The sequence below is a fragment of the Mobula birostris genome, chromosome 4, assembly GCF_030028105.1.
Source record: "Mobula birostris isolate sMobBir1 chromosome 4, sMobBir1.hap1, whole genome shotgun sequence".
NCBI lineage: Eukaryota > Metazoa > Chordata > Chondrichthyes > Myliobatiformes > Myliobatidae > Mobula > Mobula birostris.
Genome location: NC_092373.1, coordinates 33,869,340 through 33,884,738, shown reverse-complemented (window position 1 = coordinate 33,884,738; position 15,399 = coordinate 33,869,340). Strand labels below are relative to the sequence as shown.

The 15,399-nt window shown below is 39.6% G+C and overlaps 1 protein-coding gene across 2 annotated transcripts in view; it reads right to left on the bottom strand.

The window, feature by feature from the left end:
* Positions 1–15,399, bottom strand: part of LOC140195884 (kininogen-2-like) — a 42,003-nt gene that overhangs the window by 12,058 nt on the left and 14,546 nt on the right. For both annotated transcript variants that reach the window (XM_072254530.1, XM_072254529.1), the window contains exons 2-5: positions 11,622–11,732; positions 10,665–10,752; positions 9,522–9,694; positions 3,521–3,640 (exon numbers count right to left, since the gene is read on the bottom strand). In XM_072254530.1, the coding sequence (XP_072110631.1) occupies positions 3,521–3,640; positions 9,522–9,694; positions 10,665–10,752; positions 11,622–11,732 (492 nt within the window). The remainder of the gene's footprint in view (positions 1–3,520; positions 3,641–9,521; positions 9,695–10,664; positions 10,753–11,621; positions 11,733–15,399) is intronic.

The window sequence follows — 15,399 nt, the reverse complement described above, 5'->3', positions numbered from 1 at the left end:
CTCTGACTATACCGCTTGCCCATCCTCTGGGTTCCCCCTCCCCTTTGTCTTTCTCCCTGGACCTCCTGTCCCATGATCCTCTCATATCGCCTTTACCAATTACCAGGCCAGCTCTTGGCTCCATCCCTCCCCCTCCTGTCTTCTCCTATCATTTTGGATCTCCCCCTCTCCCTCCCACTTTCAAATCTCTTACTAACTCTTCCTTCAGTTAGTCCTGATGAAAGGTCTTGGCCTGAAACGTTGACTGTACCTCTTCCTAGAGATGCTACCTGGCCTGCTGCGTTCACCAGCAACTTTGATATGTGTTACTTTTATCCCTAATCTGATTGGTCGCTTTGATGCAGCACAGGCTACGCTGAAAATGCAGAGCATGGCGGGGGAACTACACACATGCGCACTGGGCAGAAAGAACGGAACTAAACCCCCGCAACCCGGAAACAATCTCTCTTTACAAACGGCTTTTTAGTGAAAATATTGCTATATTACCATTATCCTAATTAGTATTGCTTACTTTTATAATGCTCACATTACAACAGTATTTGTGTATTTATTTTTGATTTTCCTTCGGGATCTACTGGGAAAGTCTGAAAGATCGACCGGTCGATCGCGATCGACGGGTTGGCGACCCCTACTGTATGCTGTCTGATTCTGTTTTACATTCGGTAACTTTACGCATTTGCTGAGTTTTGTGTTTGAGACTTTGCACTTGGTTGTGCTTTTTGTCTGCCTTGCACATTCTCTCCATGTAATCTTGTCTGTGACACTTACTGCAGACCTTTTCGTTGACCCAACAGTCATTTGTATCATGGGAGAATTTACCACATCGATAACATTTCTGGCTTTTGTGCCATTCAAGGGCATTTTCTGCCCTTTCACGTTTGAAGATCCTATTCTGTAGTTCTGCTGCAGTCTCTAATGATATTGCAATGGTTAATGCCGTTCTAAGGATAGGTCTCTTCTGCCAGTAGCCTTGTTTGAATGCTTTGTCTATGCATGCCACTTACAAGCCTGTCCGATAATGCATCAGAAAGTCTATCTCTAAAGTCACAACACTGGGAAAATTTATGCAGTTCTGCAATGTATTCAGAAATGCTTTCATTTTTTGACTGCTTCCTTTTGTAAAATCTAAATGTCCTACCTATTTCCAGCAGTCTAGGGCTCAAATGATTTTGTAAAATTGTAACAATTTTGTCGAACATCTTGCTTGCCGGATTTTCAGGGGTTTCTAAGTTGCATAAGAGACTGTATGTTCTTGAGCCCATTGAGCTGAGAAGTATAGGGGCTTCCTTTTGCTCTTCCACATTGATCGCATTGCAATATAGTTCAACTCCCTCGTAATATGACTCCCAGCCTTCATTAGCGCTATCTAATTCACCAACTTTCCTGAATGAGGCTATCGCTACGTTATTTTCACTTTAAATTCAACGTGTCTTTCACTGTTACAATGCACTGTACCTACACTTTGTTAGCATCTGTGACGGCCTTCTTGTGCTATTTAACACTCGCTGTTTCATCATGTAACCATCAGTGCAGTTGGTGATAATTTCTGACATTCAGGTTCATACTCGTTGCTAACTTGTTGTGTCTGTGCACAATTACATGTATATATTAAATAAAAGCATGCACGTTGGAGATGGTTTTAACCGGTATATTCACTTCGCAGTGAGAGAGAGAGAGAACAATGTGCATGCATAGACAACAGCGTATGCACAGGCAATGGATCAATACGTAGTACTAAGGGGAGGGGGGCCCATTGCTCTAAAAGAAATATAGATCCATACATTACAACAGGTATCAGATAGGATTATAATGTGGATCTTCCTCTACATTTCAGCTTGAATGGTTGTGTAAAATTACGCTAGGTCAGAAAGGGGATCCTAATTCCACATGACTTCAGAAAGTACCACTGTCCACTCACTCATTTTCGAAAAGGAAGTATGATTGTAGGGGCAGAGTCAGAAAAAGTCTACTTTGCCCCTACTGCTTCTAGCAGCAATTAGCATTGAAGTAATAGTAGACACTCGAAATTTTGCTTTGATGAAGTGTCATGACCTAAGTAGGACAAAACAAGAAAGGGTTTTCCATGTCCTCTGATCTGCCACCATATTATTTAATGGCTGCAACCTAGTCCAAAGCTAAAATAAAATCTGTCATCAAGCTGTCAAGAATAAAAGTAGTGAATGCTGAAAATACTCAGTACTTAACAGTGTTTCTTCCTCCATGGCTGCTGTCTGAACTGCTGAATACTTCCACTATTTTTGTTTTTTTATCTCAAATTTCCATTGTTTATGTTGTTTTTCTTTTGTATCTGATCTTTGGAACTCTTTTGCTGGTGTAAGCAATCTGGTGTACCTTCTGTTAGGTATAACCTGAATGACAGGACAGCACCCACTCAAATACCTTACCAAGTCGACATTATAAGCACCTCGTACAGTATGCCAATTACTACTTCACTTGGATAGGGTGTTTGGGAAGGAATAAAAAGGGGAAGGGGGGTGCTGAACTTCTGTCATTGCACTGGTATTGCTGAGGGAAAGGATGGTGAATGTCAGTGGAGATGAAAGAGTGAACAAGCATTCAGAAGAAATGTAAAGAGATAATGCTTGTAATATGCAGCAATTGGGGCAGCATCTGCAGAGTGGAAACAGAGTTAAAGCCAATGTTCCCAGCACTTTCTGTCCTTGTTTATGACTCCCACCTTCTGCCATTTGTCTTGATTTCTATTTTGAGAAGGAACTTTTTTTTTGCACTACTGAAAGAGAAAAGCGGGTGCGGCTGAAGCTAACATCACACTGGAGGAAATGCTGGAATGCTGAGGCTGGCGGGGTGGGAGGTAAGGTCAAGGAGAATCCTCAATACACTGCAGATGAGGGGAGGGGAGCCTTGTCAGTTGTTATGGTGGGGATTTACAGATGAGAAAAAAGGAAGAGAGTGGTAAATCGTATGAATAAGGGACATGTTTAGATGTGAAAATAGGATGAGGCAAATGACCAGAAGAGCAAAGACAGAAAAAAGCTGCTTGAAATGTGTGTTATAAGAATTGCAGATTAATTGATTTCCTATACTTTATTATTTCCTAGAGTTTATCATATGCCAAGTGGGAAGATATGGTTCTGTTCCTACTTACATCTCCCCAGGCAATCACTAGTCTTACTCACTAATCTCTCCACCACCAAATATCAGCAAGTACTGCTGCCACTTGTTCAGTCCTCTCTTCATTTGCACCCAGTGGCAGACCTTTCCTGTTCTCTCCACAGCTCCCCACTTCATGTACAGCTTTTAAATTTGCTTCATTTCTAACTTTGCATTTTTCTGATGAAAGCATTTTGATGCAAAATGTTAACTCTACTTCATAGACATTCCCTGATCTGAGTACTTTTAGCACTTTGTGTCTTTACTTCAGGTTTTGAGCATCTACTATAGTTTGCATCAAGAAAAGTAGAATAATTGTTGACTTTCTTGGGTGAGTAGTCCACAAGAAAATCAGAGACAATATAGAAGTTCATCTTAAAATACTTACCCGTACACCATCAGTCTTTAAAGGGCATGCAGTAACATTTTCATAAGGTAAGGGGTGATCTTTGCTGCATTCAGTCTCCTGATTTATGAATGCCATATTGTATCTCATTCCAGCCACCACCTGAACGTAACAGTATTAACAGGAAAGTGTTACTGTACAAGGCACACTTAAATTGTCTTCATTTCACTTCTTTCTTTAATTTTTTCACACATTGTTTATTTCAGATAAATTATACTTGTACATAAAACAAAGACAAAATGTCCTCTGATCAAAAGGTGAAAAAACTCCTTGTTATAGCTACTATTAATGAAAAGAGTGAGAGGAAATGTATCTAATTCTTTGAAAAATATAGGAGTGAATTTTCACATGTATCTCAAAGAAGAAGCAAGTATTTAATGGATTGACTACATATTTCATACACCAGCCTATTTTGATTTATATTTAAAACTTAGGATGCAAAAATTCTGATAAGATTAAAACTATATAGTTTTCTCAGAGGAGAACTTTATGATTCCATAAAGATGCGCCTAACTACATGACGAGGGTCTGGCATCAACAGCCTGAACAAAATCTGCAAGTTACACATCCTTGAAAAGATTGTAGTATTACAATAATTCTTCATGAAAGACTAATTTATATTGAATAAATTTTCAGCAGAAACATTTATCACTTTTGAAGCACTCTAATCTATGCAGTTTTAATATCAAATGAGTTAAACTGTTTGGTTTCTGAGCCAATGTAACTCTTGGATGCAGAGCATCTCCTGAAATTTGCTCAGTCTTTACCTTTCTGACATCTTAACATGACAATTTTTCTCCAAATAAAGCTCAAATATTTAAAAATTCTTCAAACCTGCAAAATGCATGACAACAAAGGGAAATACATGCATAGATAATTGTTACCTTGAAAAAAATTTGTTAGATTAGGACAATGTAAAAATAACATTTAAAAATTAAACATGATATCCCAGGGAATAAATCACAAACTTGAGTGCGGTTGATTGCTGTGCTCAAGATTACTTTTCTCCAACATTGAACTAAGCATAGAATTGCAGTTTTCAATGGTTATGTAACATGATCGATCATTTTGAACCTACACTAGGTGAGATAAAACAGAAAATGCTGTAAATACTCTGCAAGACAACCAGCATTTGTGGAGAGAGAAGCAAGATTCATGTTTCAGCTTAATGGTCTCTCAGTAGAAAGGTCATTACCGTGAGATATTCTGTTGAGAGGTTACCAATCTGTAATATGAAATATTTCTCTTTCCACTGATGCAGGATTTCTGTAAAGACACCAGAGACTGCTGATGTTGGAATCCAAAGCAAAAAAATATATACACCTCTACAGTGGAGGTACTGTGTTATACTAAATTTTGTAAAACCTTGAATGAATATCCTAACTTTCAAGATGATAATTTAACTGTTTCTAAACCCTTAGCATGTGGGATCTGTGCGTTTGTTACTGAGTAATGTTTGCAAAGTGTCTGTACAAGATAAACACTTAATGACTGTAGAATGTTTGCTGATAGCAGCTGGATTCTTTCTTAGTCTCAGGCACCAATAAATGCTGAATGTCTATCAAGTTTGCTTGATGGATTCTTTTTTTTGGGATTTGGGTTTATTGCTTTTATGTAATATTAATGCCCTTTTGTAAGTCCAAGGAATGCTGCGTCCAAAACATTGGTGGACTAATGGATGAGGAATGACCATTAGAGCATCTAATGAATTTATGAACACCGCATTTATGGGCATGGGATGTGTTTGAAAAAAGAGAGGCTGAGATCAAAGAGTTTGTCTGTCTCTGTGTGTCTCTCTGCATTTGTGAAACTCATATTTATTGGGATGCCTTTCCTGGTTTCATTGGACTTCATCCTAGGGCCAGAAATCACGATTAGTGCCTAGGACTGGGGGTTGTCTCAGAAGTGAGTCGAAATTCAGAATTCAGAAATTCAGCAGCTATCAAGTGGTGACTAAGAATGATGAGCCCTGAAATGTTTGTGAAAATCTTTGTGACTTGCTATTTAGTATTTTGTGTGGTTTATTTGTGCTTTCTAATTTATGAGGCTTAAGTTACTTTGTTGTGCTTGTACATTTATTACTACATCTCTTGGACTCTCAAATAGTTTGGGCTTGCTCAACCCAGCTTATTACAGGAACTCACCAGGTCAAGCCTACAGGTGCAGCTCAAATCACTGGATTTCTCCAGCAGTTTTTCACTATAGCACTTCTGTGTTTATTTGATACAGTATCAACAACAGTAAAAATGTGAGAATAATTTAAACTATTCATTCATTTAAATGAAGAGGAGCAGCTGTAAAGGAAAGAAGTATAATTCTGATAATTTACATGTTTTCCTTTAATTAAGTCAATTTAAGTGCAATTAATTATTTTGAAAAATTCCTAGGGTCTTAATGTGATGTACTTTTAAATATAAATTTTAAACTTCATTTTAACTAGTTTTGTATAGAATAATTTATTTTAAATATGTTTAGAATGTTTGTGGATAATAGAGGCAGTGGTTCAAGCATTTTGGTCAACTGCACCTTAGCTTAACCAACAATCAAAGCAGGTACTTCTTGTGTGTATTATGTTGTGGAGGCTCTGATTTCATAATCCCTCACCAACCAAGTTAGAGCACGATAATGGGAGTATTTATATACAAAAAGAGATATTAATAGCTATAGACAGAAAAGTTAATGGAAAAATATGAGGGAGTAATCAAACACAGTAGTCCATATTCAACCCTCATAGGAAATACTATCAGCAGGTACAGAAAGACTTAAGTGAGGCAAATGGAATGCTAGCTCAAGTGTGGTAAAAGGATTATCATGCACAGCTTTGTAAAATTATGTTTAGAACAGATCTGGAGTATTGTGGGCACATCTGGGGATTATGGATTTGAAATTACAGTTTATTAGCTGGATTTAGGAATAAGTTTATTGGAGCAACACACATCAAAGTTGCTAGTGAACGCAGCAGGCCAAGCAGCATCTGTAGGAAGAGGTGCAGTCGATGTTTCAGGCCGAGACCCTTCGTCAGGACTAACGAAGGGTCTCGGCCTGAAACATCGACTGCACCTCTTCCTACAGATGCTGCCTGGCCTGCTGCGTTCACCAGTAACTTTGATGTGTGTTGCTTGAATTTCTAGCATCTGCAGAATTCCTGTTGTTATAAGTTTATTGGAATTATTTCTAGAGTTAAATGACATGCGGTGATTACACAACCTAGGTTTATATTCCCGGAATTTTGATGGTTGTTGGGAGGCATGAAGTCTGCAAAATATTAAGGGGAGATTATTGATAGACAGAAAGAAGTGATTTCTAGTGATTTCAGAAGTGTAGAACAATGGGACACAATGAAAAGAGGCAGGCCAACCAAGAGTGAAGTTAGGAAGCAGTTCTATATATAAAGGTGATACAAATCTGAGAATTTCTCAAAGAAATCCGAGATGGATTCTTAGAACAGCTTGTACTGGAGCCTACCCGAGAGAACGCAATTCTAGATTTAGTGTTGTGCAATGAACCGGATTTGATCATGGACCTTGAGGTAAAGGAGCCATTAGGAGGTAGTGACCATAATATGATAAGTTTTAATCTACAATTTGAGAGGGAGAAAGGAAATTCAGAAGTATCAGTATTACAGTTGAACAAAGGGAACTATGGTGATATGAGGGAGGAGCTGGCCAAAGTTCAATGGGACAATACCCTAGCAGGGATGACAGTAGAACAGCAATGGCAAGTGTTTCTGGGAATAATGCGGAAGGTGCAAGATCAGTTCATTCCAAAGAGGAATAAAGATACTAAGGGGAGTAAGGAGAGACCGTGGCTGACAAGGGAAGTAATGGACAGTATTAAAATAAAAGAGAAGTATAACATAGCAAAGACGAGTGGGAAGCCGGAGGATTGGGAAACTTTTGAAGAGCAACAGAAAGTAACTAAAAAGGCAATACGCGGAGAAAATATGAGGTACAATGGTAAACTAGCCAAGAGTATAAAGGAGAATAGTAAAAGCTTCTTTAGGTATGTGAAAAGGAAAAAAATAGTTAGGACCAAAATTGGGCCTGTGAAGACAGAAGCAGGTGAATTTATTATGGGGAACAAGGAAATGGCAGATGAGTTGAACAGGTAATTTGGTTCTGTCTTCACTAGGGAAGACACAAACAATCTCCCAGATATAATAGTGGCCAAAGGACCTAGGGTAATGGATGAACTGAAGGAAATTTATATTAGGCAGGAAATGGATTTGGATAGACTGTTGGGTCTGAAGGCTGATAAGTCCCTGGGACCTCATGGTCTGCATCCCAGGGTACTTAAGGAGATGGCTTTAGAAATCATGGATGCATTGGTAATCATTTTCCAATGTTCTATAGATTCAGGATCAGTTCCTGTGGATTGGAGGGTGGCTAATGTTGTCCCTCTCTTCAAGAAGGGAGGAAGAGAGAAAACAGGGAATTATAGACCTGTTAGCCTGATGTCGGTGGTGGGAAAGATGCTGGAGTCAATTATAAAAGATGCAATTACGACGCATTTGGATAGCAGTAACAGGATCAGTCCGAGTCAGCATGGATTTACGAAGGGGAAATCGTGCTTGACTAATCTTCTAGAATTTTTTGAGGATGTAACTATGAAAATGGACGGGGGAGAGCCAGTGGATGTAGTGTACCTGGACTTTCAGAAAGCCTTTGATAAAGTCCCACATAGGAGATTAGTGGGCAAAATTAGGGCACATGGTATTGGGGGCAGAGAACTGACATGGATTGAAAATTGGCTGGCTGACGGAAAACAAAGAGTAGTGATTAACGGGTCCCTTTCGGAATGGCAGGCGGTGACCAGTGGGGTACCGTAGGGTTCAGTGCTGGGACCGCAGCTGTTTACAATATATATTAATGATTTAGATGAGGGAATTAAAAGTAACGTTAGCAAATTTGCCGATGACACAAAGCTGGATGGCAGGGTAAAGTGTGAGGAGGATGTTATGAGAATGCAGGGTGGCTTGGACAGGCTGGGTGAGTGGGCAGATGCAGTTTAATGTGGATAAATGTAAGGTTATCCACTTTGGTGGTAAGAACAAGAAGGCAGATTATTATCTAAATGGAGTCAAGTTAGGAAAAGGTGAAGTACAACGAGATCTAGGTGTTCTTGTACATCAGTCACTGAAAGCAAGCATGCAAGTACAGCAGGCAGTGAAGAAAGCTAATGGCATGCTGGCCTTCATAACAAGGGGAATTGAGTATAAGAGCAAAGAGGTCCTTCTGCAGCCGTACAGGGCTCTGGTGAGACCACACCTGGAGTACTGTGTGCAGCTTTGGTCTCCAAATTTGCGGAAGGACATTCTTACAATTGAGGGAGTGCAGCGTAGGTTCACAAGGTTAATTCCCGGGATGGCGGAACTGTCATATATCGAAAGATTTGAGCGACTGGGCTTGTATACTCTGGAATTTAGAAGGTTGGGAGGGGATCTTATTGAAATATATAAGATTATTAAGGGATTAGGGGTAGGCCATTTAGAACAGAGTTGAGGAACTACTTTTTCACCCAGAGAGTGGTGGATATATGGAATGCTCTGCCCCAGAAGGCTGTGGAGGCCAAGTCTCTGGATGCTTTCAAAAAAGGGATGGATGGAGCTCTTAAAGATGGTGGTGCTGGCTCGAAGTGCCGAATGACCTACTCCTGCACCTATTGTCTATTGTCTATTGTCTATTGCCTATAAATTTGTTGCATACCTGTAAGCAGTATCTAATGTTAGCTCATTTGTTAATTTTAAATATGAGATTGATAGATTTTTGTTAACCAAAGGTTTTAATAGAAGTGGGCTGAAAGCTACTGATAAGAATTTATCGAATTGAATTTGGAACAGATTCAATGAGCTAAATGGCTCTTAGTTGTTTCTATATTCTTTCTTATATTCCTTTGGAAAATTCATAAGATGATCAGATCTAAATGACTCAAACACTGATAGAAATATTATAATTATGGATTTATTTAAAAAGAATAGTCTAACCTGTTCGGATAATTTGTGTACTTTTGTAATCCGAAAGTAATTTGTGAATGTTCTGTTCATGTTGAATTCTTGAGTAACATATGCACTGACTTCATGTACTGTGGGACTATCAATTTCCACTAATCTTTCACATCCAAGGCATGGTGCTTTTTCAGGAAAAATCCATTCGTGATCTGGGAAGCAATTCACAGACAGTTAAACAGCAGCTGTTTAAGTATTATAGATTTAATTATAATGGAGACAACAATTGATTTGCCAATATAATCACAGATAATTATGCTAGTTCTAAGGAGATATTCCCTTATTTCTATTTACCTGGCTTCTTCTATAAATTATCTTTTTCTAAATTCAAGATTTTATCTCCTTCTGTTAGAGAATAAGGCCCATTACTGTTTCTGCTGGTTATCTTCTGTTCTAACAACATTCAGAAATCAGGAAAAAACAATCCACATAATTCTGTTTGCATGGTTCCTTATGTCTTGGCGAGTTATTAAAGCTGTTCCCTGCAAAACAAAATCCTGAAATTTATGTCTCCAAACTGGGTGCATACCCTGTAGAAATATAGGAAGAGGTACAATCGACATTTTGGGCCGAGACGCTTCATCAGGACTAACTGAAGGAAGAGTTAGTAAGAGATTTGAAAGTGGGAGGGGGAGGGGGAGATACTCCTCGCCCATCCTCTGGGTTTTCTCCCCCTTCCCCTTTCTTTCTTCCTAGGCCTCCCGTCCCATGATCCTCTCATATCCCTTTTGCCAATCAACTGTCCAGCTCTTGGCTCCATCCCTCCCCCTCCGGTCTTCTCCTGTCATTTCGGATCTCCCTCTCCCCCTCCCACTTTCAAACCTCTCACTATCTCTTCTTTCTGTTAGTCCTGACGAAGGGTCTCAGCCCGAAACGTTGACTGTACCTCTTCCTATAGATGCTGCCTGGCCCACTGCGTTCACCAGCAATTTTTATGTGTGTTGCTTGAAATCCCAGTATCTGCAGATTTCCTTGTGTTTGCCCTGTAGAAATATATCTGGACTGCAAGCCCCATCATGGTATTTAAATAATGTATCTTTCTGAGTGTATGGGCTTTTGAATATGCTCTCAAACACGTTTTCTACCCCGTAATTTGCTTAGTATCATTTTAAGAACTCATACCTTGAGAAAATGTGCAGTTGTGTGAAATCACGTCACTTATTCTTCGGATTCTATTGATGATCGTCTCTGAATTGCATTTACCAGAAGACTAAAAATAATAATAGAATCAGAAAAATTGAATGTAATTGAATTCATCCAAACATCAAAGCTGGTTATAGACAAATAAGAGTTGGTACAATTTATAACCCATAAGATGCTGTGCTTCAAGACCTTCAGCATCTGCAAGCTTTCATTTAGTCCACTGCCCTGATTCTCAGAAGATGCACAGAGCTAGCCTCCAGTTCAGTACAACAGCAATGATTAAATGGCTAGAGTGGGCTAATAAAAGCTGGCTGTCCCAAGTTGCAACAAAAGACACATAACTGGCTTTTCCCCTTACACTGCCTAAATCAAAATGTTATTTGAGTACTAAAAATCATATTTATATAATGCTTCCCAACACTTAAGACAGCCATGTCACTTTATATCAGCGGAAAAGGAACTTGAGTATCCCTAGGTAATTTCAAATGTAGTTAATGTTTATAAATGTTCACAAAGGTTGTTGGAAAATGTACAAATTGTACTTTTATGAGGTTAATGTTGACACAGACTTTCAATTCAAACTGGTTCCTAGTGGAGCAATCCCATCATTCCATGCCCCCTCTCCTTATTTCCCTGCATCTGTAGGAACTTGTTTTCTCTCTCTCACATACCCATCAACTTCCCTTTGATTATTTTTGCCATTGATCTATGATAAGGAATAACTTAAAGAAGCCCGTTAACCTATCAACCTCATATCTATGGAAACCAAAGTATCCAGAGGAAGTTCACATAATCATAGAGAGAATGTGCAAAGTCCAAATTGATAGCACCCAAGGGTAAAATCAAATAGAGGACCCTAACTGCAGTGCCACAGCATAATCCTCATTTGCTCTTTGACAGTATGCATGTTTTCAATTAAAAATTTTAAAAACTTACTGCAATTCTTGGTTCATTGTAGTCGCAATCTTTCCAGAGCTTTTCACTTCCAACGGGGCAGTCTGTTTCATAGATGCTAAATTCTACCGTGTATTTTAATCCAAATCTTTCCTATGAGAAACAATTTTTGTCAAATAGGCAGTTTGGATTCTTAGGCTAGAAATACAAATTCAAAGCAGATTGTAAGAAAATATATATAGATATATATATTTATTAAGAAAAGTTTATGTGGGCATAAACAGAGGTGTAGATGTGTCATTTCCAGGTTGGGAGGTTGTCGCCATTGGGTTACAGGATTGAGTGCTGGAGCTCCCAGCTATTCACAGTCTGCTTCAATGATTTGGTTGAGCAGGTCAAATATAATACTAACCACTGGTGTTCCACAAGACTGTGTCCTCCGCCTTCACTGTACATTCATGAACGCATAGCCAGATTCCACTCTAACTACACCTGCAGATGGCATTGGGCCATATCTCAAATAATGGTAAATCAGGGTAGAGGAAGGAGATGGAGATTCCAGTGAAAAGATTAGATTAGGTTAGATTAGATTATGAGGACACGCAGTCCTCTCTTATTGTCATTTAGTAATGCATGCATTAAGAAATAATACAATATTCCTCCGGTGTGATATCACAGAAACACAGGACAGACCAAGACTGAAAAACTAACAAAAATCACATAATTATAACATATAGTTACAACAGTGCAACAATACCATAACTTGATGAAGAACAGGCCATGGGCACAGTAAAAAAGTTCAAAGTCTCTCGAAAGTCCCACATCTCACGCAGACGGGAGAAGGAAGAAAACTCTCCCTGCCATGCCCGACCACAGTCCAACTCTGAGTCATCTGAAAACTTCAAGCTCCGATCAGCCCTCCGACATCGAGTACCGAGCACCATCTCTGCTGAATGCTTCAACCCCAGCCTCGGTCACCAGCAGCAGGCAAAGTTGGGGATTTTGGGGCCTTCCCTCCGGAGATTCTCGATCGCACAGCAGCAGCAGCAGCGAACCGGGCATTTCAGAAATTTCTCCAGATGTTCCTCTGTGCTTCTCACGTCTGTCTCCATCAAATGAGAATTGTGCAAGGCATTCGACTTACAAATATGATATCATTTCAACGGAGAGCTGCGCGCACTGCATTGCGCTGCCATCTTCTCCTCCGGCTATTTAATGACAAAAGCCTTATCCTCAATGTCAGCAAAGCAAAAGTGATGGTCACTGACTTCAGCAAGTGGGGCAATGTCAGGTTCCTGTCTACATCAATGGTGTTGAGGCTGAGAAGTCCGAAACCTTCAATTTCCTAGAAGTGAACATCACCAATAGCTTGTCCTGGTCCAACCATGTTGATGCCAAGACCAGGAATGCTCACCAACTCCTGAGGAGTCTAAAGGAATTTGATATGTCCCTATTGACCATTACTAATCCTGCCTGGATACATAATAGTTTGGTATGGCATCTGCTTTGCACGTGACCCTGAGAAACTGCAGAGCTATAGAGACAATTCAGCATATTATGTTAACCAGTCTCCCCTCCATGGACTCTGCCTACACTTCTCACTGCCTCAGTAAATCAGCTGGCATAACCAAAGACCTTAACTACCCCGGATATTCTCTCTTCTCCCCACGTCCATCAGGCAGAAGATATAAAAGCATGAAAGCACATACCAACAAGCTCAAGTCTAGTTTCTACCCCACTGTTATAAGACTATTAAATTCTTCCCTGGTACACTAAGATGAACTCCTGTTCTCACAATCTAGCTCTTTATGATCTTGTACCTTATTGTTTACCTGCACTACACTTCTTCTGTAGCTGTTACACTTTATTCTGCATTTTTATTGTTTTAACTTGTTCCAACTCAGTGCATTGTGTAATGATTTGATCTGTGTAAGCAGTATGCAAGATGCTTTTCACTGTATCTTGGTACGTGTGACAATAACATGCCAGTTCCAACTCATATCTTCCAATCTGGTGAGGATACTAAGCTAGGGTGACGAAGACATAAACTGACTGTAGGGAGATACAGGTAGCCTAATAATGCACAAGGCTGATCGAATATAATCTGAAAAAGTGTGCTGTTCCTTTTGGTTGAAAAATTAGAAAAGGGAAGCATTTTTAAATAGTGAGCCATTGAAAGGTGGTGCTATTCAGAGGGATTGGTGTGTTTCCATACATGAATTATTGAAAGTTTGCGACTTAGAGTTTTGTAGAACAAAGGTTGAACTTATTCAAGCATATAGGATCCAAAGGGAACTTGACTGGGTGTACATGAAAATATTTCCATTAGTGGGAGTGTCACAAACAAGGAGACAAAATAAGACCATAAGATTTAGGAGCAGGATCAAGCCATTTGGTTCATTCAGTCACGTCATCCTTCATCATGGCTGACCCACTTCCTTCTCAATCCCAGTCTCCTGCCTTCTCCCTGTAATCCTTCATGCCCTGACTAATATACCCAATGAATTGGTCTCCACAGCCACCTGTGATAACAAATTCCATAGACTCATCGCTCTTTCGCTAAAGAAATTCCTCCTCATCTCTGTTCTAAATGGACGTTCCTCTATTCTGAGGCTGTGTCCTCCTGTCCTCGGCTCTACTACCTATAATGTCATTTAAAACAGAGGCGCATGGAAATTCTTTCTCTCTGAGGGTAGAATGTTAGAACATTAGAAAGCTTTTGACATCAACAGGCCATTCGGCCCAGCAAAGCTTGCCAAATTCCTATAAACATAGTGTGTTGAAATAACTATTGAGTTTAGATTTGAAAGTCTCTAAGGTTCTACTCTCAACTACACAACTAGGTAGTTTGTTCCATATATAACCATATAACTATATAACAATTACAGCACGGAAACAGGCCATCTCGGCCCTTCTAGTCCATGCTGAACTCTTACCCTATCCTATTCCCACCGACCTGCACTCAGCCCATAACCCTCCATTCCTTTCCTGTCCATATATCTATCCAATTTAACTTTAAACGACGACATAGAACCTGCCTCAACCACTTCTGCTGGAAGCTCATTCCACACAGCTACCACTCTCTGAGTAAAGAAGTTCCCCCTCATGTTACCCCTAAACTTTTGTCCTCTAATTCTCAACCCGTGCCCTTTTGTTTGAATCTTCCCCACTCTCAATGGAAAAAGTCTAACCACGTCAACTCTATCAATACCCCTCATAATTTTAAACACCTCTATCAAGTCTCCCCTCAACCTTCTGCGCTCCAAAGAATAAAGACCTAACTTGTTTGACCTTTCTCTGTAACTTAGGAGATGAAACCCAGGCAACATTTTAGTAAACCTCCTCTGTACTCTCTCTATTTTGTTGATATCTTTCCTATAATTCAGTGACCAGAACTGTACACAATACTCCAGATTTGGCCTTACCAATGCTTTATACAATTCAACATTACATCCCAACTCCTATACTCAATGCTCTGATTAATAAAGGCCAGAAAACCAAAAGCTTTCTTCACCACCCTATCCACATGAGATTCCATCTTCAGGGAACTATGCACCATTATTCCTAGATCCCTCTGTTCTAAAGCATTCTTTAATGCCCTACCATTTACCATGTATGTCCTATTTTGATTAGTTCTACCAAAATGTAGCACCTCACATTTTTCAGCATTAATCTCCATCTGCCATCTTTCAGCCCAATCTTCTAACTGTCCTAAATCTCTCTGCAAGTTTTGAAAACCTACCTCATCATCCACAACACCACCTATCTTAGTATCATCTGCCTACTTACTAATCCAATTTACCACCCTATCATCCAGATC